General features: G+C 32.4%; 1 protein-coding gene and 2 long non-coding RNA genes across 3 annotated transcripts; 1 reads left to right on the top strand and 2 right to left on the bottom strand.

Annotated features, from left to right (window-relative positions):
* Positions 1 to 3,171: 3,171 nt before the first annotated feature.
* On the bottom strand, positions 3,172 to 5,086 carry LOC148599460 (uncharacterized). Its single transcript, XR_015917719.1, has 2 exons — positions 4,036 to 5,086; positions 3,172 to 3,612 (listed from the first exon to the last, which is right to left on the bottom strand). It is a non-coding gene; the product is annotated as an uncharacterized LOC148599460 (long non-coding RNA).
* Positions 5,087 to 13,127: 8,041 nt separating this feature from the next.
* Positions 13,128 to 24,535, top strand: LOC148599461 (uncharacterized). Its single transcript, XM_088557385.1, has 9 exons — positions 13,128 to 13,259; positions 13,972 to 14,343; positions 15,660 to 15,914; positions 16,375 to 16,674; positions 17,794 to 18,117; positions 19,019 to 19,120; positions 19,513 to 19,537; positions 19,759 to 19,859; positions 21,233 to 24,535. Exons 1-9 carry the CDS (start codon positions 13,211 to 13,213, stop codon positions 22,219 to 22,221), a joined length of 2,517 nt encoding a protein of 838 aa, XP_088413511.1. The 5' UTR covers positions 13,128 to 13,210; the 3' UTR covers positions 22,222 to 24,535.
* LOC148599462 (uncharacterized) lies at positions 14,337 to 26,217 on the bottom strand. Its single transcript, XR_015917718.1, has 4 exons — positions 25,627 to 26,217; positions 24,479 to 24,513; positions 23,030 to 23,275; positions 14,337 to 15,001 (listed from the first exon to the last, which is right to left on the bottom strand). It is a non-coding gene; the product is annotated as an uncharacterized LOC148599462 (long non-coding RNA).
* Between the last annotated feature and the right edge of the window lies 1 nt (position 26,218).

Genomic DNA, 26,218 nt, shown 5'->3' on the forward strand with positions numbered 1-26,218 from the left:
TCAAATTATACTGGAAGTTCGCACAAAACGAATTTGCGAATCTTTTCGTTACAGCTGACATCAACAAGATGTGGGGAATTGTTCGTTGAAAATAAACCACAATCATATTCTGAATATTCACTGTCCTTCACATTGTTAAGTGTTTCGTTTAGTGGTAAAAAGCCATTGCATGCTACTTCGTTGAACCATTTCTTACCTCAAAAACCACCCAAAAACTTTCCAACACCTGTAAATAGATCTATTACATTCATTGTATTTAAATATTGTCATGTTTAGTTTTCTTAGGTACAATTATTCATTCCAATCTGCTCTTAGGAGGTAATCCACATTGAAAAACACTTTTCATAATTTGTGTAAGCCTTCTTATTATTAACTGCCAAAATGGCAAATGTATTATAATATTCAGTTTTTATTGTCCTTATGGATTCTCCTAATTGTCGTGGTCTCAAATATATTTTGGCCGTATTGTCAGGCATTCCAAATGTGAATTTTGATGTCGTGGTCCGTACTGTATTTAGGTAGAATTGTCCGGTATTGATTACATCATTTTCGTAAATATCCGGATGCCATGTTTTGACCATAAAGCTAAGATTCAATTTGTAAATGATCATCGAAGCAGGCAAATGCTTTCCGAGACTGGTGTGATTCTCTGTTGCATTTACAAAGTATACGAGAATGAGGCTGCCATGATGCTTTTTTGAGCTCCCGATTTTACATGCACATATCCATTTTGGGTAGTATTTCTCGCCATATGTATACTGAACCCACTTGATTATACAACTAGTAACGCGCACTCCGGGAGCGTATGAATTATTTATTTCGCATAGTTGTCACACGGAAAGTGTCACTTGGAAAGTCCAATTCCTTACATATGTACGTACAGTTCAGGTAGTTTACCAAGAAAGTTCATAGATCCGGTGTTTGAAAAGTCATCAAATCTCCTCCGTCATTCTGACAAACTTGTCGTACTTCGTGCCACGATTTCTGTACAAATCGGATGTTCAATAGCTCCGTTTTGGAATAGCAACAATACCATTTAATGAATCTATGACTGTGTGATCATTATTTTTTTCTATACATCGCCATTAAAATACCAAATTAATCATAAAATGCTCCATTTTGTTTTAACTTGGAGGTATATTTCAATGGAAAACATACAAAAAACATCACTGAATGATGTAAAAAGATAATGAAGGCTTTATCATTAATGAAGTTGCTACACATTTAATTTTTGTAGTGAAATCATTGTGAGATAAAGTGTTTGATTATCTTTTTTTGTTGATTAAGCTTCTTTTTGCACACACACACACACACACACACACACACACACACACACACACACACACACACCATTGTATGCTCGCATATTTCATATATCAGAGAAGTAATTAATTATATGTACCTAAGCTAAAAGGCTAATCGAATAAATTTAATTACATATATATTTTCAAAGTAGGGAAATAAGACGTAGATGTAACACAAAACAAAACTATATTACTTGCACTTTGAACTGAAACAACTACAAAAAAACAAAAAAAAAAAACACAAAAAAAAACCATAAAAAAAACAAAACAAAACAAAACAAAAATCAAATCAAATCAAACAAACAAACAAAACAAAAAAAAAAAGCAAAAAAGAATTAGGAAAAAAAGACAGAGTGACATCAAGTGATTCGGCTCTGTATGTATGTCTGGCGCCATCATCGGCATACGTCACATAGTATTGTAAGTGAGTATAATCTGGAATAAGTTAAGTTAAAATAATCACATGAATATTGTAGCTCTCTGTTACGAGTAACAAAAGGTTCCAATTAAAACCAATCGCAATTGGGCAATGTCATATGTAAATAATATGAAATTGATGACAATATATTCTACAAATGAAAAATTGGTGATCATATTAAAGGAATAATATTCTGAAAATAAATTCTGATTTTTTTATATATAATTGGTCAGAACGATGTAAATTAAAAGTTATTAATTTCATGCACATTTGTTTATCAAATAAAAACGCGACTAATGTACGATTTCCAAAGACCAACAGATTTATATCATATTACAATAATTATTGCTTTTATTAGTTTTCGTTAGTCATATATCACATAAGAAGCTTTAGGATGTTTGCCGGTCATGTTCAGCCAATTTTGTCAGATTTTTGTTTACTCTCCTTATTTTATCAAAGCATAAATAGCTTTGTTTAGTGACCTCCTCACACAGTTTTCCTTTCATAATTCAATAAAACACACCTTAATATTGTATATTAGGAGTTTTAATGAAATCCTGGAATATATTTGTTTGATTTTTAATAGATAAGACCTTCTATTACAAACCTATGAAATGTCATCAGAAAGCATTTCGTCGCTAACCACTTAATTACTTATATTTCAGAAACGAGCAAACTGACCAATCATTTTTTTCTACATATACCAATCTTGAAATTACAGCCCTTTTAAATTCTTGTTATTTATAAGCAGACCAACAGACAACCTTTACAGTACGCTCTGCTATGTTAATGGGACTTTCATGTAATATATATCTTTAGGAACGTATATATTTGAATGCTGACTGATCTTTATTTCTGTTAAATGCTATTCAGTTAAATTAAAGAGACGAGAATCAAAATGTAATTCAATATTTAGTTATCTTACCGTCGTTATCTATTCCATATTAAACTTATGACTGATTTGTTCTTTAAAAGTTACTGTGGTAATGCCAGGTTTTAATACGCCAGAATGAAGTCGACAACTCTTCCCATTCCTATCGTATAGAAATCTTGAACAGGAACCGATAAGGTTTTTCTCAAGCATTGCTGCACAATCTTGTTGTGATCAGACCGTTTGAACAAAGTAAATATAGAAAATGTTTAGCAACATGGAGACTGTGTTCGTTTGAACTACTTCTTAAACATTAAATGTGATGATATAATGGTCATGAATGCAAAAAATACTCCGTTTTGCATGTAGTATTTCATTTTAAAACCGGAAAGATGAATGATGAAATTTAGAAATCTGAAATAGCCTTTAAACATTATTTTGTGTATCAAGGTTCTGCTAAGTTAACAAAAATCTTATAGCACAAAGTATAATAAATAGTATTCTGGCATTTGTGTTTTGTTGAAAAAATATTCAACAAGGATTCAAATGCGAAACATTAAACCCATTTTAGCAATAAGTTTCTTTGCAAATGTATTTATTTTACTCGACATCGCAAATACAGTTTATCATGAAACGTCCATTTTGGAACATTGAGTTCTCAAAAAAAGCTTTTGAATTGCCAGATAACAGGTAACCTACAGTTTTGATGCAAAATGCATGCAATTGGATACTTTCTGTACTAGTTCCATATTACTCGATATATTCTTCACAATTAACGCCCTTGCGACCACGAGTTTGATATTGTCACACCGTAAACTTGCGTAGTTAGAAGACGTATATACTTCCTCCCATTTGAACACAAACACATTTACAATATGAAGTAGAAAGTAAGAAATATCCAGTTAGTAAGTAAATGGAACATTGTTTAATAAAGCAGCAGATGTCCACCTTGTAAGCATTACTATTCAAGATTTTATCTCCTTTACCTCAGCACAAAGATATATGTTGCTTATAAAGTCCTGAAAAAAAAAATTTGTCGATTAAATTAGAAATTGCCATTACATAAACATATGAAATTGCAATCCGATAATGGAGAACAAAACGCTACAGTGATCGTAATTTTAATAGACACATTCAAAAGAAGCAACGTAAATTAATGTGAAACTTTCAATTTGATACATTTTATTCATTACCGTTCTGATTATTAACAATATAGATCAGATAGAATATAAATTCTACAAACAGAGGAAATGAATTTCAAACATCATACTATGGAAATAACTAAATAAACGAAACTGGAATGATGAATGTTTTGTTGATAATGCTTCAAGAAATGTTATCTTACACAACTACATATGCAATGTTTGGTGACAGTATTCTGAAGAAGTAATAATAACAAATTTGTCCAAAACAATTGTTATAAATTCCCTGATTTTAATCACCTTTCAACTTTTGTTCGGCGAACTTGTATCAGACTGCTTTACAGTGAAAACTGAACGATAGAATATGTATAAATTAATATATAGATAGTAAGAGGTTTAATGTTCAAATATATGTCTACGTAATGCAAGTTCATGAAATAAATTTTTAATAACAAGTTTTTATTTTTTTCGAAAATTAAAATCGCGTGCCATATGTTTTTTTCTGAATAAAATGTAGAAAATTATAAGTAAAAAGAGCAAATCTTACTGCGTCGGCTATCTTCTTTTAAATATAGTACTTGTTTAAATATGATGTTAGGCAGAACTATAATTCGTGTTTTGTAAAACATATATCGTAATAAAACAAGTGAGAAAACAAATCAAAACAAAACCGTTTCGTATAAAAAAGAAAACATCCGGACATTTGTTTTAAGGAGTAATCAAGGGAACCAAGGTTATAACGGTAATCAAAAGAATGTAATTCAGGGACAAAGACCAGACATGGAAAACAGACATACACAACAAAGAACATAATGTAACTAAAATCATACATACAAAGTAACAAAAGTAAATGAGCAACTCGGACTCCACTAAAAACTGGGAGCATGGACCAGGTGCACCGGTAGGGTAAGCGAGATATCAATAGCTGTCGCATAGGTCAGTTAAGTCCGTGTATAAGTTAACACATCGTATGCTGAAAAGAAATTCATAAACACAGATTAATGACTTAATCAGATCATATGTAGACAACATATATAACAAAAGCAGTGCAACTACCCTAATCGAAATTTTACGTGTCAATCTGCTCATGTCACCTATACTGTTTTGCATGTAATTTCAAATACAATGAATAGAGTATGTATGGGATTACTTTTGTAATCTCCCTGATATATCATAAGACATGATTTGTTATTGAAAATGAAATAAAAAGAATTCAATTGGCAGTTATTGTTTTGTTTGCTTGCACTTCCTATATTTGTACGTGTAGTCTAACGATATATCTTAAACAATCGAATGTACATTTGCACAGGAAATTTGTTCAATCGCAGCATTTCACAAGAAATGTGTTTGAAATGTTATTTACGCAAAACACACAACAAAAAGATTTAAGAGGACTTCCGGAACCATGGCCGTGATGTAAACACGCTTTCAGGTCAGGCATAGAAATTCGTTCTTTTAAGACATTTGGCTGCCTAGCCCATACATAATTTCATATCAAATTGACTCTTAACACCATGAATTGAAGTACCAGCTATAGAATCAAACATTTTTGCTGAACATTATTATATATTTCAACATTTAATGTACCAGTACTGTGTATCACGCCTCCGAAGCGTGACCTTGAGTGATTTACCTGTCGAGTTGGCCATATTTATAAACTCAATCGCAAACAAAACAAAATACAAATTAAAATGTCCAACACGGAATCAGACAAAGCCAGATTCGAAGCCCTGAAAAACCTTTATAAAGGAAAGGACCTAGCCGATTGCTTTGCCAATCTACATATGACAATAAACAATGAGGTCGAACAAGTAAAAAATGATCTAAAAATAACAAACGAAAGAGTAGATAACCTGGACTCTGGAATATTAATGGTGAACGACCAGATCAGAGAAATTCTTGAGGTTTCGATTCCAAACCTTGAGCAAAAGATCGCCGAGGAGGCCAACGAAAGGCTCCGTTTGGAAATGTGGGGTCGGAAATGGAACTTGGTTATCGGCGGAATTCCCGGAAATCTGCAGGAGGATCCCAGAGCTACCGAATATAAAGTTCGAATGTTTTTCGAGGGGCCGTTGAAAATACCCAAGGAGATGTTAAAGCTCTGTTATTACAGGCAACGCATAGGCTACCTGGAGGAGATGACGAAAATAGGCGTAGGGTCATTGTCCGTTTCGACAACCTACATGATCGGGATGACATTCTTTCTGCCGCAATGTCCCTCAAGAAGGGATCGGGTTATAGTGTAGTTGCGGATGTCCCACCGTCCGTTGGAACACTGCGGTACAATCTTCTTAGGCAGCGACGTGAGATGGCATCAGGCGAGCAAAAGAGAACATTTCTAGTATACACGAGGGAACCGCCCTTTGTCATGTTAAAACAAAAAGAAAAACAAAGAAATAAATAAACTGTGTTTGATTTGAAAATAATCCAAACTTTATTTTATCATTTAACAGGAGCTTATTTGATATTTGTATGTGTTTTTATTGTTGTATTTGTATATTGTTATTTAATAATGAATGTGTAAAATAATTGAAAATGGTTGTCTTGGGTCCATCTAGAGGTGTCAAACTTTTGTTAAATGTCCCGACTACAAAGCGTGGCTAATTTGCATACAAAATTGGTAGTTAATACGCATGCGTAACCAACGTCCCAGATATTGATACACACTACAAAGCAGCCGGACATGGATGAAAACAAACTGATAAATGTCGGTAAAAAATAGTAGAAAATGATTGCTAGAACAGCATTACTGTGTGCAAATCAAACAAAACTAATTTTACTAAAGCGTACACTTTGCAATACGAATGTCATAAAAAGGTCTGTTTAATCTTAACATGTATTTCGTCAACCCAGCTCTTCTGTTTACATTTTTTTTCTGTTCTTAATATTCAATCAACGGTACGAGACCTCTTGATGGACACATGTATTTTTAACTGAGTCTTAATACAAGAACATTCAAAGATTTACTACGTTATAATTATCCTCCAATTGTCATTATTATGGAGGCTAATATTTTCTTTCATTTAAGGGGGGGGTATTTGTGAAAATCATGTACTGTACAACACAAACTATAGGTGGCCTAAAAGACTATTTAAGTAATGCGAATTTGATGTGCTGCATAAACTCATGGTAATAATCACATCCATGCGAAGGAAGGCTGCATTTGGGGGACATAATATTGGGGATAAAATTGATCAAAGTGTGACTGTTTTGCTTGTCAAGTTACTGAATATGTGTTTTAGATATTTTTTTGCTGGTCGGACTGAAATACATTTTCTTTTTAATATTTATTTGGCAATATATCCACTTTTTTACGATAATGGTTAAGATAACTATTGGGAGTTTGAACTGTCGGGGTTTATCATCTGATAAGGTTAAGAGACAAGATATTTTTCAAAAATGTAGACAAAAATATGACATAGCTTTACTGGTTGACACGCATTGTAAAAAAGACTAGAGACACATTGGAGGTCTGAATGGGGTTATGACGCAAAGTTTTGCTCTCATACAACCAACAGTAGAGGTGTTGCTATTCTTTTTCAGAACTCTTTTCAGTATGAAATTCTGAAAGAATTGCATGACGAGTCCGGTAATTTTCTGATTATTTCTATAACAGTTCATGATTTAAAATTTACCTTAGTCGTAGTTTATGGTCCTAACAGTGACAACCCTACTTTTATTGATAATTTACAGCAAAAGATAGAATCATTTGGAAACTCATCTGTCATTGTTGGAGGTGACTGGAATGTTCCTCAAAATTATGCCATGGACACAATTAATTATGTTAACAAAAATAACCCTAAATCTCAGGAAAAAATACATCATATGATGGAAGAGTTAGACTTGGTAGACACATTTCGTGAATTACACCAAGATATAAAAAGGTTCTCATGGCGTGGCCCAAATAAAAAGCATGCCCGTTTAGATTATTTTTTATCTTCGTCAGATTTTCAAGCTATTATTAGTCAGAAATCGGTGTAGCATATCGGTCTGATCACTCCCCCATCCATATTACTATTAACTTTAACGATAACCCTAGGGGAAAGGGAACATGGAAATTCAATAATTCATTACTTTACGACAGGGATTATATCGACCTAATACAAAATCTATTAATGACCTTATTAATCAATATAAAATTGATGATAATGATGATTTATATGAATCTGCATTCAGTATTGATGATCAGCTTTTATGGGAAACGTTAAAGATGTCGATAAGGGGTAAAACAATTTCATACTCTTCACTTAAGAAAAAAGAAAGAGACAAAAGAGAGACCACTCTAGAAAACGAACTAGCGAAATTGAATGAAAATTTTGCACAAAATGAAGAATTAATTAAGCAAAAAGATCAAGAATTAAAAGCTATGCGTGAAGAAAAAAATTAAGGGAATTATCATGAGAACAAAAGCAAAATGGAATGTTGAAGGTGACAGAAGTACAAAATATTTCTGTAACCTTGAAAAAAGACATTTCACAGAAAAAAAACTATACCTAAACTTATAATGGAAGACGAGTCTGAAATAACTAACCAGACAGAAATTCTCAAAGCACACAAATCTTTCTATGAAAATCTGTACTCGAGTAGGAATACTGAAATATCGGATAGACATTCTGTTTTTTTCGATTCAAATAATCCTTTCATTTCTAAACTTAATCCTGAGGATACTGAATCTTTAGAAGGTAATATATCTTCTGCGGAAATGCTCTTTGCAATCAAAAATATGAAAAATGGAAAATCGCCAGGTATAGACGGATATACGGCAGAATTCTATAATTTTTTCTGGTCTGACTTAAAGTTCTTTATAATTAGATCATTCAATCAAGCATATGCTAGATGTGGTCTCTCTGTGTCCCAACGACAAGGAGTAATTACATGCCTCCCAAAAGAAGGCAAATCTAAATTTTATTTAAAAAATTGGCGTCCAATCTCATTATTAAATGTAGACTACAAGATTTGTGCCTCAACTATTGCATTTAGAATAAAAAATGTCTTACCTAACATCATTTCTGACACTCAGATGGGGTTTATGAAAGGTAGATATATTGGCGAGTGCACCAGGCTGATATGTGATATTATTGAAAAATGTGAGGAAAATGAAATTCCAGGACTTTTAATGCTCTTAGATTTTGAAAAGGCTTTTGACTCTGTAGAATGGCACTTTATAGAAAAATCCTTTTTTTAATCAGTCAACACGCCGACGACTCGTCTTTGATTCTTGATGATGATTTACAGTCTGTTAATAAGGCATTAGATTTAATTGAGCTTTACCCTACTTGTTCTGGGTTGAGAGCTAACTTTGATAAAACACAAGCTGTAAGGATAGGGGGTCGAAGGGGCTGTGGAATGGAGCTTCCGACAAAAACTACTGTAAAATGGAATCACTCCGGTTGTTTTAAGTTACTTGGGATTCAGTATTCTCTTTCAAAACAAGAGAAATATATTGGTAACTTCACTCAAAATATCACTAAGATAAAGAAACTTTTAAAAGATTGGTCATTAAGAAATATATCACTAGTAGGAAAAATTACAGTCATAAAATCCATGGCTTTACCCATTTTAGTGCAATCATTTACAGTTCTTCCTGATCCACCAGGGCACATTGTTAAGGAAATTCAAGACATATTCTTTAACTTTCTTTGGAATAGTCAAGTTGATAAAGTTAAGCGAACCACGGTTGTGGGAGTTTACGATGAGGGAGGGCTAAAGATGCCTCATATCCTGTCTTTCATGCAGGATATAAAAGTTTCTTGGATTAAGAAAATCTTGGATCCAAATAATACTGCCCCTTGGAAAGTCCTACTGGCTGACATTTTAAACAATCATGGCCAAGAAAAGTTTTGGTTTTATACTAAAAGTGCACTAAACAATTTTTCAAATAGATTAAATCCATTCTGGAGAGATGTTGTTAATATATGGGCATCTATTAAAGAAGATCCATCCACAGCCCCTGAGCATATCACTTTTCAACCACTTTGGAATAATAATAATATTAAGATTGGTGGACGACCCTTACCTTTCTCTCGTTTTGTTAAACCAGAACTATTTTTTGTAAATGATATGATAAAAGAAGCTGGAATGTTTCTAACCCCACAAGAATTACAAGAAAAATATGATATAGCACTTAACTTTTTAGAATATCACAGTTTGGTGCATGCTATCCCACAAAGGTGGAGAAATTATTTAATTGATAATAGAGTCGAAAGACTTGAAAACATCACAAATAAATATATATCTCTAATTCGTGTCAACCAGAAAGTTGTGAGACCTTTTTTATAATATTCTTTTGGAAAGATGTTTTGAATCACCTAAAAAATCTCAAAACAAATGGATTAGAGATCTGGGACTAGTGGAGGATGAAAACTTTGAAATTTACTATGACATTCCATTTAAAACCCTACTTAGCACAAAACTGCAATCATTTCAATATAAAATAAATTTAAGAATTTTATATACAAATAGTCTTCTTTTGAAATGCAAACTCTCTGAGACAGAGCTATGTAGCTACTGTTTTGTGACAAAAGAATACTTAATTCATTTATTCTTTGAATGTAATTTAGTGCGCACTCTTTGGCTCCAGCTTAGGGATGAACTGAGATCAAAATGTAATATTACAATGGATATCACTCCAATATCATGCACATTAGGTTATCCCCCTTTTTATGAAAATTGTGAAATATTGAATACGTGCCTCATAATCATTAGATATTACATTTATGTTTGTAGAATCAATAAAGAAATACTGAATTGGACAAAATGTTTGGAGACCTTAAAATATTTTAGAGATATTGATCTAAAATCATTATATCTATGTTCAAACCGACAGTCTCTATTCACCAAGTTAAAATGGCAATCTATAGACAATCTTTTTCAGTCCGATGAGTGAATTTTTACAAGTCATATGTTGTTGAATGAAAAAAATAGTATAAAACCAGTTTACCATATATACTTTATGTAACATACATGTTTTTTCTCATACACTTTTTTTTTGTGTTAATACCATAAAATGTCACTTTTGATCATAATAAAATATATTTGACAAAAAAAAAAAAAAAAACAAAAATATTTAAAAACGATTTAATTCATTATTTTTAAATGTATTAATATATGCACATTCTAAAATCAATAACGAAATTTTATTTCAAATACGAGGAACACATCATTATATCAGTTTTAACCCAATATATACATGTACGATGGAATGTTCAGTTGCGCTAAATGTATGTTTAAGTACAGCCCTTCCTTAAAACCAGGCAGAAGTGGGCACATGCATATCTTTATTTTAATAATATTTTGATTGCAAATTATTCAGTAAGTCTGTATTTGACATTAAAGTCCCAAATGAAAGTTTGTCACTAGTGATATTAAGTTCATTTCGTGTTCTATTAAACATATATTCTAAACTATATCTGATCAGGCATGCTATTCATATACAATGGATTACAAGATGTATGGAACTACTCATGTAATCTTCCTGATATATAATAAAACAGTATTTGGTATTGAGAATAAAAAAAAATTCAATTGACAATTGTGTTTGTTTCCTTGCATCTCCTCAGACATCGTTGCTCCAATACCAGTTGGGCAGGTCAGTGCCACATGCCACCTTTTTTGTCCTAACGATTGGACTGCTTTATGAATTACTAATACTAACTTAAAGGGGACCATTATTAGATTTATTTGGGCCTATATATTTTTGTGCATCACCAAAGAAATATTTGCTTTTAAAATGCCACGGTTAAATATATGTACATGTCTACTAAGGCAATAATTCAATTTTTTTTTCAAAGAGTAACCAAGGAAACCAAGATTATAGTGGTAATCAAAAGAATGTAATCCAGAGACAAAGACCAGACATGGAAAACAGACATACACAACAAAGAACATAAAGTAACTAAAATCATACATACAAAGTAACGAAAGTAAATGAGCAACTCGGACTCCACTAAAAACTGGGAGCATGGACCAAGTGCACCGGTAGCGTAAGCGTCCTCTGCTTTTTTTAGAAACACCCGCCGAGTTGCTCATACAAAGTCAAGTCCGGGGTAGAATATAGTATGGCTGTGAACAAACTTTAAGGTCTGTTTTATACTGCATTGTTTACACATGAATTATGGCAAGTGAAATCTTCCGTCCGTTTTTTATCGCTTAGATTGATATAAATACTGTATTCATTGTTACATAAAGTATAAACATGCAATTGATATAGAATGCTTTGTGATTGTAGAAGACTTCTATCACCTTCCCGTTAACAAATAACTATTTTTGAATATTTGTTGAAAATATAGTTTTCATACAGGAGCAAATAAAGCTAAACTGTGTTATCATAGAAATAAATCAGTTCGAACACACTACTTATGATGTATGTATTTTAGTATTTTGATAGGTAAACGGCTTTGAAAATACAATTAAAACATGTCTGCAGAACGAGGGCTGATTCTTTATTCACTACGTTTTGATTGATACTGGATAAAAAACAAGTAACACATGGTAACCAAGCGAAAATCAATAGAATATATTCCAATGATGGCGAGTAGACAGAGAATTGAAAAACTCACATAAAAGAACATGAAAAACCAAAATAACACATACAAAAATAAAAAACAAAAAACAAAAAACAAAAAAACAAAAAAAACAAAAGTAAATATACGATTCGGGCAACATTATGTTGAAATTGTCATGACTGATACAGTTTTTCATGTCGTTGTACATATCATCTAAAATTAGCCAACGGTAGCCATCTATCCCGCTCCAGAGATGGTTGGACAAGAAACACCCGCCAAGTTGCCCATAAAACGTCAATAGACACCCTTATTCAAGCAGATAAACAGCTGAAAGTAGGCGATGTTTCCCAATAAGTTTGGAAATTTTGACATAAAAAAAACTTTGGTTGTCAACTTCAAAGAAAAAAGTTTGAGATCCTCAAAAACTTTCGGATGGAAGTTGAATACCGTTCAAATGATGATGATCAAAACCAAATCATGTTTGAAATGTTATAACTATTGATCCTTTTACTCATCAAATTTACTGAATTAAAAAAAAATATACTAAGCATTTTTCATTGCATTAAAGTAAAAATAGCTAAATTTGCAACAGGGCGGTAACAGTGTGAAACATGGTTTTTGCGCCTTTAAATATATGATAACATGTATTTTGAATGTCTAGAAAATTTGTAACAAATAGGAAAATAACATTTTGAAGCTTTTTGTATCGCTTGCCCTATCCTTCATATCTTTCATATTTTTTTTCCAATTTATAAATAGAAGGAAGTATGAATAACATTTCTCAATGAATTAATCATGTGAAAATTAAATTGCAGGAAATTAGCAAACGTTCATTGCATCATTCGTAATTCAATTGGAAGCGGAATAAATATTTGATAACCGAATTTAGCCATTTCAAAACTATGTAGGCTTAAACGATTCTTGTTGCTGATCAATTCAGATTGTATTTTACAGCAACGTCATCTTCAAAAATGTTATGGACACTATTTGCGATCAAAAATTTCCTTTTAAGTGTTTCTTGTAAGTATTTACAATGTTATGTTACCTAGTTTAAAATTAACACAAGCGTGAAGATGTACAAAATACATGCTGCATGTTACCTGGTTTAACATTAACACAACTGTGTAGATGTACAAAAAACATTCTACATTTTATTTGTTCTATGCCTTTGTTTTGTGTTTATCAGTCGATTAAAATAACATGATGATAGCATGAACGAATTTTCCCTCGGTATCAGGATATGATTATATCATTTTTTTATTAAACATTCAATTGTAAAACATATCAACTGACATACATATCATATCTTAAAATAGTATCGTATAAATATCCTTCTCCGGGGAATATAATTTAACAAGACATTTTAACCACCGGTAAGTGATGAAACGTCCCAAAGTAATTCCCAGCATTTACACATTAACCAATATCATGATATATACTGATTCTCCTTCAGCCGATTCTTTATTAAAACTCTCTGTGATGAAGCAGCTGAAACTCGGATGTTAATTATCCTAATGTTATCATTTAAAGTGAGAAATAACTCTCGTTATTGAATAAAGATATTTCTATAACAAATAAACCAGATAAACATATCGCTTACAGATGGGTCATGTTTCCGTTAGCGTTTGTTGTTAATACATGTTTTAACAAATTACGTAAAAAAACAAGCTTACGTTAATGGTTAGCTCTATCCGTTTGAAGAGACACAATCATGTTTTTTTCTTACATTTAGGCAGGCACTACTTCGAGCTGGAGGAAGTATATCAAGGTGATTCAATCACCCTCAAACACTCTGGTTGGGCAAAAAGTGTTACATGGTACGGTCCAGCTTTCGACTACATTGACAGCAAATCAATAGACCTGAGAGATGCTTATGGACGTGAAACTTCATGGAAAACGATTCCGTATACAGAAAATACTTTATTCAAATCTTCTGCATTAGTACCTAACTTTCTAGCCATAGTAGGAAATCATGTCAATGGTGAATATTATCTACATATTTCGAACATGACACAGGAACACGAAGGCCTATACTATTGTAATATCAAAACAAACAATGGAACCATCAGAACCTTTCAAGATCGGTCAGTGGTTCGAATAAGAGGTTTGTATATGAAGTGTATTTTTTTTTCTCCATTTTGTTTTAAATTTTATTGACATCTATTAAACAGTGAAGTGGTTTTTTAATAACAGACAATACTGAAATGTCTGCTTTATATCAGATTAAAATACTACTACACCATTAAAATGGTCCTCATTTTCTCATGCAAAATGAACTAAATCTTTCAAAATCATGGAAAAAAACCTGTATATGCTCTTGTAAATATGCAGATAGGTATACATACGTCTAAGAATGTAACGACATTATTCGCTACACTACTCAAACGGATCAAACTGAGACAAGGAAGATGACGTAAGCATATAAGAGTCTGAAAAATTCCCAACGATGTTAGAACTGTCAAATTGGCCACGCAAATTGTTGGTCGTTCCCACTGTTGGACTCGAACTCCTTACGCTGTGATATCTAAAGAAACACCGCATGCAAAAAGACCAGCACTCTTTACCACTTGGCCAGCTATACTATATAAAAATATAGCTTTAGCTGAGCGGTTTATTCCTCATTGTAAAATTAATCTAGGGCTGTAATTTAGTACACGATGTATGGTAGTACGGGACAGCTAATCTACATACTGACAAACAATTCCAACGAGTCAATGATTGGACAATTTAAATACACCAAAATTAATGCACACCGTCTGAACCTGAAAACAGAAAACAATGATGAATAACATACACAATGCGTTAAGCAGAAGGAAATATATTACATACATTGTACTAAAACTAAAAACGTACAAAGCAAGACGTAAAATTACAAAGCGTAACTTATATGACCTCATATGAAACAATAAGTGTTAGCATGACAAGTTAATTTATAGGCAAGCAACAGCAATGCAGGGATCCTACACGAGTCAAAAGGGCATTCCTTAAAAAAACGATTTACATTTGGGAGATATCAATTAATTCAACAAACTATCATGAATGAAATAGGACTGAAATGGTAGAAAATTATTCCAAAAGGACACAATGAATTAAGATTAAAAACATTAGACATTACAATTGGATAATATAAACATTATAAATATATATAAAATCATTCGATCTTGATATAAAGATCTTTGATAAAAAAATATTCTCATAAAAATTCTTTTCATCTATAAACCTCGTTTCAAATGTAGGTGGCAATGTTGAGTATGAAATGGGAATTTGGACAATTTTTGGGAATGAAAAATGGGTCAAAAGGATTATGGGGAATTTGCCAATGGGAATTGAAAGTATGGAACACTTATCCAAAGGAGGAGTTGTGTCACGAATTTGTCTCATGTATAACTTACATTAATATGGACATTTTATTTTCAATAGATGAAGAGAAACTTAAAATATTGTATGAACCCTCACAGAGACTAACAGAAGGTGGAAATGTTACAATTTGTTGCATTTCGAAACGGCTACTACCTCGTGAATACCTCAGATGGTTCGTAAAAGGGAATATGATTCGAAAAGAAGTAAATGAAACATGTCTTCTTTTGACAAATGTCGATCGTAATGATTATACCACTTTCGTATGTTTGGCAGAAGAAGGTACAGCGATAAAGCAGGCTACAGTGAACATATTTTGTAAGTTTTTATAAGCAAATTCCATAATGAAACATGATGCTTATAGACAATATCATCCTTGGGTGATTTCGTTCAAATCACAATCATTGCGATGCAAGACTGTCTTCATTTTTCATTCTTTAGAACAGTTTCTGGGAAGTAGCAATGGCATTTTTCTGTAAGTAAAATAGCGAACCTGCAAATCATTTGCCCTGCACCGACATTAAGGTATGTTGATGTGAAAATTTCTCCACAGAAATTCATTTGAACCCAACGTACTTACAAGTCACAATATATATAGAACATGCTGTATATTAACCATGTTGAGGGTATGCTCCTTCTTTCCGCCGTGCTAATTAATCAAGATATATTAAAATACTTGCTTAACAGTATCATTCTTCTAACGAACCATCACTGTCATATGCATCATTACTTTAAATTGTAAATTATAAACATATACTTTCATAAAGAACATTTCCAGATCCTCCGGTTGTGTCAATTTGGCACTCAACTGATGCTACAGGCAACAGATTTTCTAACATACTATGCAAAGCAGACGGCAATCCAAACAATTACACCTTTAAGAGGTGGGAACACTTATCCCTTTTGAATGAACACATCAGATACATAGATTCGCCAGAAATACTAAGATTTAGGCTTGATGTTCATTCTACCAACTGGAATCAAGATGATGGATACTATATTTGCAGAGTTTCCAATGGTATCCCGGATAATAATGGGACACTCTTCCAGAAAGGAACCAAAAGAATCACATCGAAAGGTAGATATATTATAATTGTTAAGATAGAAAGGAGATAGGACAACACAACAACTATATGGACAAGAGGGAAGAACATTTGTGTATTCGGTATACCGTCCACTAGCCGTAATTTAACAGGATTGCGTTAATATTTGTCAACATATCTAATAGATCACTCACTTTATTAACGTCGTAACACGATCCCTACATCAACAATGACTCAATGCTGTCTTCCATATGCTTATGACCAGAATAATTTAACAGGTTCGTTCAAGCCTGCCACATTGAACTGCATTTTGTATGTGTGCCTCAGTCAAACAACCACTTATAATAAAGAACATCATTCCACTCTGACTAATGTGTCGTTTTATATTCGCCGCATATTTCCAAGAAAAGCGGTGAATATCAATTTTGAAAATCTTTTATATGACGCTGACGGAATCAAACCTATGTCCTCCTACATTGAAAGCATATTGAACTTTATATTCAGAAAAAAAAATACTTCCGAATTGAAGGCTGACCTTGCAATATAGAATATGACCTTACAAAGGTACACTGCCTGAAAAGAGCAGGTATTGTAGTAGGTAGGAAGTAAGTACTGGGGAATTGGGCATTGGATTATTTAAGTCGTGTTGGATAATATGTATATTGGCATAAAATAGCAGTGACCGCATTTGGGATAATTCGAATACGCCAAAATCCCAAACTATGGCTTGATCGTGAACACAGAAAACAAAAACGATCTACATACACTATGTAGCTAACCGAATAAAATGGATAACACATAATACTGAAATCAAGACGTTTAAAAGAAAACAACTAAATCACTAGCAATGTGAACTCCCACAAAAAATCCGGGAGTGACATCAGGTGACCCAGAAGAGTAAGAAGGTGGCAATATGGAAAATTGGGTATGAAGTATATTTAAAGTATGTATACCTTGAAGATTCTGTTAATGAATCAAATTCATTTATTATGTCTATCCATGGTGATGACTAAATGAGTCTGAATGAGTTTTCCCGACTATAAATAATTTGGACAAAAAAAAAACAAAAACAAAAACAAAAACAAACTTTAATATTGTCTCTATTTTATGAAGATGCAACTTTGTCATTATTGTGATTGTAAATTTTATTTTAGGACCACCTATTTTCGTTACGGATAATATGGCAGTTCAGTATAGTGATGAAAAAGAATCAAAAATAATTACTGTGAACGTGATGAATGTATCAGCACTTAACTGTACAAAATGCGACTACGCTACACAGGCGCATTCTAAAAAGCTAATGATTTATATTGAGTTACACCAGGTAATGACATGGGACACTGTATATGGAAGGAGGATACAGGTCTTTGGAACAAAAATTATATTTTCAATTTTCAACGGAAATTTCAGTAGATATGTTTTGACTGTTTGTGATAGGTTTGGCAGCAACAGTTATGAAGTCGATCTAAGATCATCTAGTAAGTGTTTTCATATTCAAAACTGTTTGAGGAGGTAAACCTAGGGTAAGGGACATAACTTAAAAATCATTGGAACATTTGTATTCAGCATTTTACATCAATCTCATATAAGCATTTAAGTAACTTCATGCTGTTTCAAATGAAAGTTTGAAAGGTTATGGTGAAATTGGATATGTTACAAGCATGTCATTGATTTCAAGAGTCATGTAACTAATCTTAGGTCTACCTCCTTAACATATTATGACTATAAAGTTACGTTAAACTACTACTAGCTAATATGCATGTCAAGTTTACATTATCTGCCCTGTATCAAATTAATCTGATGGAGCAGTGTAGCGAATGGAGTTGTCACATTCTGAGACGTTTGTATAATATTGATTTATTGTGACATGCATCATTAATTTGATCCCCTATCCTACATATTAACACCTAAATAAACTGTCCCATACTACCATACATCATGTATTAAGTTACAGCCCTAGATTAATCATACAAGGAGGAATGACCCGGCCAACTATATTTTTATATAGCCTAGCCTAGCCGAGTAGTCTAGGGCGCAGGACTTTGTGCAGGCGGTGTTGCCAAAGATGTCACAGCGGTACGAGTTCGAGTCCCGCGGAGGGAACGACCAAAAATTTGTATCGCAAATTCGACAGTTAGCAATTTTTCAGCTAGGCTATATAAAATTAATATAAACAAACAAAGAACAAAACAAAACAAAACAAAACAAAACAAAAACAAAACCAAACCAAAGCAACAACATATTTAATTGAAAAACACGCTACATGCAAACAAAAAATATGTTTAGAATAGTTACGTGAGTTCAATATTTAATTATATGTGATACAGTATTAGTATGTAGTATATTTTAATAAATTTCTGATATCTTTACCCGAATCAGGTGAGAATGGTATTGGTTTAGCTAGTGTCATTGCAATTCTATGTACCCTCGTTTTCGGAACTATCCTAGTATTGTTCATGCTTGTAATAGTCGTGATTTATGGTAAGTAACTTAGTATGTCTAAACTTCCGTAAGGTTGTATATTTGTTAACACCATCTTTAAAATGAATAAATACAGACATGGGTACATTAGCGAAAATCAAGTTCATCATGATCAGATATTTAGCTTAACACGATAACATACAATGTGAATAATTGTCTAATTCAGCATCGAATCAAATTATGAAATGATGTAACTTTCTTCCAATATTATGTGACACCAATATCATGTGTTGTGTTCGAAAGCATTGGGAAATTCCAAACGTTTATGTAGGATTTGGTATACTTATTGATATGTTACAATTAGACTTAGAATTATTACACAGACACATAGAGTAAGACTTCTAACAATATTTTTATGTATTTTTTTTCTATCTACGTAACTTTTACCACAGGATTAAAGAAAGACCGAAAACACGGGTAAGTTATCATCATATATCTAAATTATGTAAGCAGCATGCACGTAGTATAAACAAAAAAAAAAACATCGGGTATTAGTAATGATTACCATAATTAAATGTTTTAGAAATTTGATTACAAATATTGTTTGAAATATTTTACCTTTTTATTACTTCAGTAATATATTGTAGATCATAAAAACTATAACGTTTGACCAATTATACATGTGTGGTTATATTAAGGTATTTCGATGCTGTACGAACTGGTGAGAGAGGTGAAGAACACAGCCAAATTGAAATTCAGGAAAATGTAGTCATATCCGGCCCCGCGTTACATGATTCAGGTATTAAAAATAATTAAAAATATTTTCATAACAACGAAAACATTTACCACTAAATAAGCTCATTTACATGAACAAACGTTTAATTATGAAATAAAAATGATTACCATAAACTATTAAACAATGCAAGAATGCGTATTGATGAAAAACTAGAATGGCAAAAATAAAAAAAAGATATATCGAGTCCTATGACCTAAACACTCATTCAACGCCATTGTTAGAAAATTGAGGAAAAAAACTTCACTTAACCAAACTTAAGGTTCAGAGATACATATATTACATGGAACGTAGTTACCAAAATATAACAAAAAACAAATGCAACAGAATAGCAAAAACTATATAAAAAATGATATTTAAACGCAAGAAACGCATTTCCGAAGAAATGTGTATTTAACAAAATCAGACAAACACGATAGCGTGAGATTTGATCATGAATATGTCATCAATGTTTAAATGACACTTCACAAGAGTCAACTTATACCAGATTGATACCTACACCGAGATAAGCAAATACTTGAAAGAGGTAGAACAAACAAAAAAAAAACAATCATATATATTGAAACTTTGATATGCTGTAAACGTTTTTCAAGAAGTAGATGTTCTACCATGTGCAATACAAGGAATGACATATCAGTGTTTTATATAAATTCTGAAAGGGTTAATTTTGGACATTTTGATGAATATGATAAATGAAATCTCATATAATCTGTGTTCAGACAAGTCTGGCTACTGGGGTGAAAAATACTCTCGAAAACACCTTAGATTAACCAGAAATGGATTCGATTCATACTGTTTGACAAGGTTCATACAAGTAAATAATTTTTGCGGGTCTCTGATCATGATAAAAAAATCTTGGTAGCTACAGTAATTGCAATGATCTGTGCAATTATAATTCAAACCATAATCGATCATTGTTCTTTTTCCGATCAGTCATTGATCAGTCGCACCGTACGTCTAAGTTTGTGCTCACTTCCATTTTGGATCACTTGATTATCACTTGTTTATCGGTTATAATGACTTTTTTTCGGATTAATTTCTTTTGGTTTTGTGTTATAGTAATTATTCACTAAATTTTTTTTACACATTAATTTAACATCTTTTTTATTTGCTTTTTAATGAAATTATATGGATTTGACATTTCATAGTCATAGTAAATATCACAAACATCGCACTGTATTGATTTCATTCCTATGACAATTGTGGAATTTTCATCAGCCAATTGCAAGTATATGTTGTATAAAATAACAAAACCGCGATAAGAGAGGTACCTACTCATTCGTTATCAATCGATCGGTCAGCGACTGTTCAATCATCGATTCGTCCAATGGTTGCGCGGATCGATTCAGAAACTGTAACATGAATGATATTCATTTTAGGAGAAGTGAACAGATCTGCACTAGTGAATCGAGAACTTAATCCAGATACTCAATGCAGCAATGAAGTCTTCAGAGGAACCGGTCGTCAAACAGCTTGCCTTTATGCAGTTGGTCTCGAAGAGCATCGTGCTAAATGTAGTCCGGGTTATTACAATGATGACATACACACACGTTCTTTTGAAAACATTTCAGACTATTACAATGTTGACACACTGACACGACATGTTGAAGATATAGAAGGTTTTCACAATGTAGACATACAAACAGGAACTCGTCGAGACATTCAGGGCTATAACAATGTTAACACACATACAGATTCGCTTGAAAAAGGTCCAATCTATCATAATGCTGAAACCACGCAGACAAAGTATATAGAGGGAAATTCAAGTCGTTGCATTTTGGATACTCAGACACGTTCATTTGAAGACAGTCAAGACTATTACAATATTGATACAAAGACAAGTGGTCTTGAAAATATTCCAGGTTATTACAAAGTCGACACACAGACAGATTCGCTTGAAAGAGGTCCAATCCATTTCAAGACTGAAAACACACAGACACATTCTGTAGAAGAAAGTTTAAGCCATTGCTATATTAATACTCAGATACATTCTCTTGAAAAATTTCCAGGCTTTTACAATGTTGACACACAGAAGGCAGGTCCTGAGAGAAATTCCCATATAGACACTAAGAAAGAATTGGGTGAAGACGTTCCATACAATAATAATGTTGACACGCAAACAGGTTTGCTTGAAAGAGATCCAATATATCATAATACTGAAAACACGCAGGCGCAATTCGTAGAGGAAAGTTCAAGCCATTTCTATATTGATACTCAGATACGTTCTCTTGAAGACATTGAAGACAATTACAATATTGAAACATGGACAGTGAGTCTTGAAGGAAGTCCAGGCTATTACAATGTTGACACAGAGACAGAAGGTCTTAAAGGAAATCCAAACTATTACAATATAGACACATATAAATGATGTCGCGAAGACAGTCCATGTAATAACAATATTGACACAGAAACGGCCTCTTGAATAAATAAATGACTGACAATACGCAGACAATATGTAGAAGGATAAGAAAGCCATTAGAATGTTGATACTCAGACAAGTTCTCTTGAAGACATTCCAGGCACAACCGTTTGGAGGAATTCATTGCAATGCAAACGTTTATACAATGTGGACACAATATGTTGCATTTGCATGGCGGTTATTTATGTCTAAATCACTGCTTCATAGAAATTAATTGGGAATTCAAAATTGAATTTAAGATTAATTTCGACGACCCATTGTAGTAAATGAGACTCGATTTGTTGTGTTACCATTATGAACTGGTATCATATTTTCTTAAGATATGTATCATTTCGTCGTGTAAAATAAGGACTGTAAAGATGACTGGAAAATGTTGATGTTATATGTTTTTTTTTTTATTTCTATCAGCTACATATGTATGTTTTTATATACCAATGATTCTTCTACAATTGGCTTTGGCAGATAAAACTAGGACATTACTTTTGTAGACTTCCCTTGTATTTCAGATCAGACACTGTTTTTGGAAAATCGATTATACCATAAGTTTGTTGTAAATGGGATTTAAAGAAGTATTTAAGCAATTGAATTTATAAAATGAATATCATTTGTAATTGTATTTAATTTTGTTCTGAACTTGTGTTTTAACTTTAATCATGTTGCTTTGTTTTATAGTTGATTATAGTTATTATGAGATGTGTTTTATTTTCTTGATAATTTTTTTAACATTTTTATTGTTACCTCTTGACATCATACTTACCATATGGTTTCAATTTCCTCTTTTGTTTGATACCATGTTGACAAATGGTTAATTCCTTCGTAGCTCACCTGGCCGAAGGCCATACGATCTATTGCCATCAATTGACGTCCGTCGTCCGTTTGCAATTGTGGTCATTAACAATTTTCAAAACTCTTCTCATCTGACACTACACGACCAATTGAATCCAAACATGGTAAGAATGTTTCTTGGAATATCCTGCATAGAACTATTGTTGAGATTTTTGATCTGTCGAAAACATGGCCGTCGTTAATAAAAATAGAACATAACGGTCAGACAGTGGTTGTTTGCATATATATCGAAACCGTTAGGTTAAGCCAAATTCTGACTTGGGTGAAAGTGTTTACCATAAATAGATATCTCTAAATTCAAATTTTCCTTATAATATATTCAACAACCTGAATTATTGCTCTTTTCAGCGTTGTTGTTTTTTCTTTTTTAATGTTATGTCTTTCACAAATTCTTTCATCTGACAAATTGAAACCAAACTTGATATGCCTGTTTCTTGGAGTATATATATATCCAAAACCGTTAGGTTAAGCTAAATTTTGAAAAAAAGAATAAAACTGTTTAGCATGACAAGAACTATCTGTGGTCAAATTTTCGTTTCCATCTGTTAAGCCATATTGGAGTTACTGCCCTATTTGGACATATTTTGTTTGGTATTTTAAATGTTCTTTCCATCAAAAATCTTCTTTAACACTACTACACTAATAAGAACCAAATTTGGCATGGACGTTTCTTGGGTTATCCTGCATAGAACTAATGTAAAAGTTTTTGATATATGAATAAAGCATGACTGCCTTTAATAAAAATGGAACATAGGGGTCAGACAGTAGTTTCTCGCATACTGTATCTCCAAAACCCTTAGCTTTAAACAAATTATTTCAACTACTGAAATTACCCATATCGTAAGGCCTACAAAAGTCACCAGGGATAAAATTTGTTAAACGACTCATTGCTAGAGTTTTTGCCATTGAATGGTGAAAAATTACGTTTATTTGTTTATGTTTTTTTTTTGTTGTTTGTTTGTTTGCTTTTTTTTTTAAAAGATTGCAACCAATATCTTGAAAACTATTGTATGTACATGTAGAAAGAAACTTTCAATTGCTGAACCGATCCTTATGACAAGCCCTACCAAGGTCTTCTTGAGTCAAAATTGTTGGACATCATCTTGTTAAATGTATTGCCCTTGAAAGGCAAAATTTAACTAGGTGGACGAATCGGGCTCCTGGGAGCCTCTTGTTTCGTACTTCCTGTTGTATGCTTTAAATGCTTTCTTGTATCATACTGAACACTGTTTTAATTGTTGACACCAAAACTTACAGAGGTGGTAATAGACATCTGATAGCTTACAGATGTCGTACTTCGTACAACTATGCATTGTAATTATACTTCAACATATATATCTCTAAGATAGTACATACTTACTACAATGCTTTTCATGCTATTGTTATTTAGTCAGCCTTAAAGTATAAAAAAACAAGACTACTGTTTTTATGATATCACGAAATTAGATTTTAATCAAAAATGCTTGTGGACATTTCTCAACCTGAGTAACAGAAAGTACATGTAATGAGGTGAGGCGATATCAATCCGGAAAAACTATTGTTTCTTTTAGTTTTTAAAGATAAAACGTATTATATATCATTCAATAACATTAACACAATAAGCTAATAGACAACTAAATGTTAATACCGAAAAAGGAAAACAACGCCTCGTACAAACAAACACTGTTAATATAAAAGCGACAAAAATAGAATAAGAAACAAACATAACACACACAGAAAGAGAGAGAGAAGAAAGTCATCTGTTCCGTTTCTATTGCAACTGTCTGCAAACTTGGGGGAACTACTTTTTTGTCCTTAATTGCACATGCAACATAATTCAAAAAGCCACGCAAATGACCCTGTCCTACACATTCTACAAATAAATATCCACTGCATAAACAGTTCGCCATTATACATTGTATACCGTAAATGCAACACGATACTTAACTATATGCACAAAATATACCTATACTAGGTTCAGTCTTGTTACAAATTTGTTGTTAACTACGCTTAAATGCACTATAGTATTTCATCATACAGTTACATTATTATCACAAAAGCCCTACATAGTATATCATAAGAAACATTCCTTCTAAATGCCTGTGACATTGTCCACACAACTCTGTTAATGAAACCATTTATAATTATAAGTAATCGAAAATCGTTTAAAAATAGGATCATTTTAGCTACGTTTTGATCATTTTTTTCAATTTAGAGTCTCTTATGTAGGTATACAGATACGCAATTTGTAATGCATTTTGTAAACCTTTATCAATAGGATTTTGAATAAAAGTACTTTTAGTAAGTGTCAATATAAATATATAAAATATAATTGCAAAATCTTCAAATAAACGAGCAATTAATGTTTGATATCACAAGCTCATAAAAACAATCACTATTTCTTGTAAATCGATACAAGGGACTTGTTCTAAAATACAGATGCACTTTAACCATTAAAATGTCCTGGTATCTTAAACCATATGATTTATGGTCATATTGTTCAGAAAATATAGAAAAGTCAATACTCACTCAATACGTTGGCTAAATCGTTGCATATTCTTTATGTCTTCTTTAGTATTCACTTTCCGTTTTCTTTTAAGTTCCTAAATTTTTTAACTTTTTCGCTGGATAGTGATGTTTTGGGGTCAACTGCAGCCTGCTCAGTGGTGTGTGGATTTCCTTATAGTTCATCTTGGGATTGTTTTTATCTTTGAAAGAGTAATCAAGGGAACCAAGGTTATATTACCATAACCATTATCATTATATGTATGAAACAATCATCGATAAAACTGTGAAGGATACTGATGACACCAACAGGTAACCATCTATTATTTTGTTATAAATATTGCTTATATTATACAATTTCGTGCAGTATCTTGGAACACGTTGTGACGGACAGACTCAATGATTAATGACAACAATTCTATACATATCAAAACCAGCTTAATCTCCACTATTTGGTAGAAGATCCAATTACTAAAATTGTTATATCATGAAAATTTCTGTATTTGACGAAACTGGTCTTTCTAACGTACTTTGCCTGTATTTCACAAAATTGAGTTAAGTGCGGAAATATTTTACAAATTCCACTTGACGTCATAAAATCAATGATAACACTTCA

This window comes from Perna viridis, chromosome 13, assembly GCF_037379345.1.
Source record: "Perna viridis isolate PV_CMFRI_1.1 ecotype Kerala chromosome 13, ASM3737934v1, whole genome shotgun sequence".
In the NCBI taxonomy this organism is placed as follows: Eukaryota; Metazoa; Mollusca; class Bivalvia; order Mytilida; family Mytilidae; genus Perna; species Perna viridis.

What these genes read in the sequence shown, in the direction of transcription:
- LOC148599461 (XM_088557385.1), top strand. Translation starts at nt 13,211, where the DNA reads ATGTTATGGACACTATTTGCGATCAAAAATTTCCTTTTAAGTGTTTCT. An exon ending in CAAAAGAATCACATCGAAAG is followed by an intron (nt 16,675 to 17,793) that starts GTAGATATATTA and finishes ATTTTATTTTAG; the next exon opens with GACCACCTATTTTCGTTACG. An exon ending in AAGAAAGACCGAAAACACGG is followed by an intron (nt 19,538 to 19,758) that starts GTAAGTTATCAT and finishes GGTTATATTAAG; the next exon opens with GTATTTCGATGCTGTACGAA.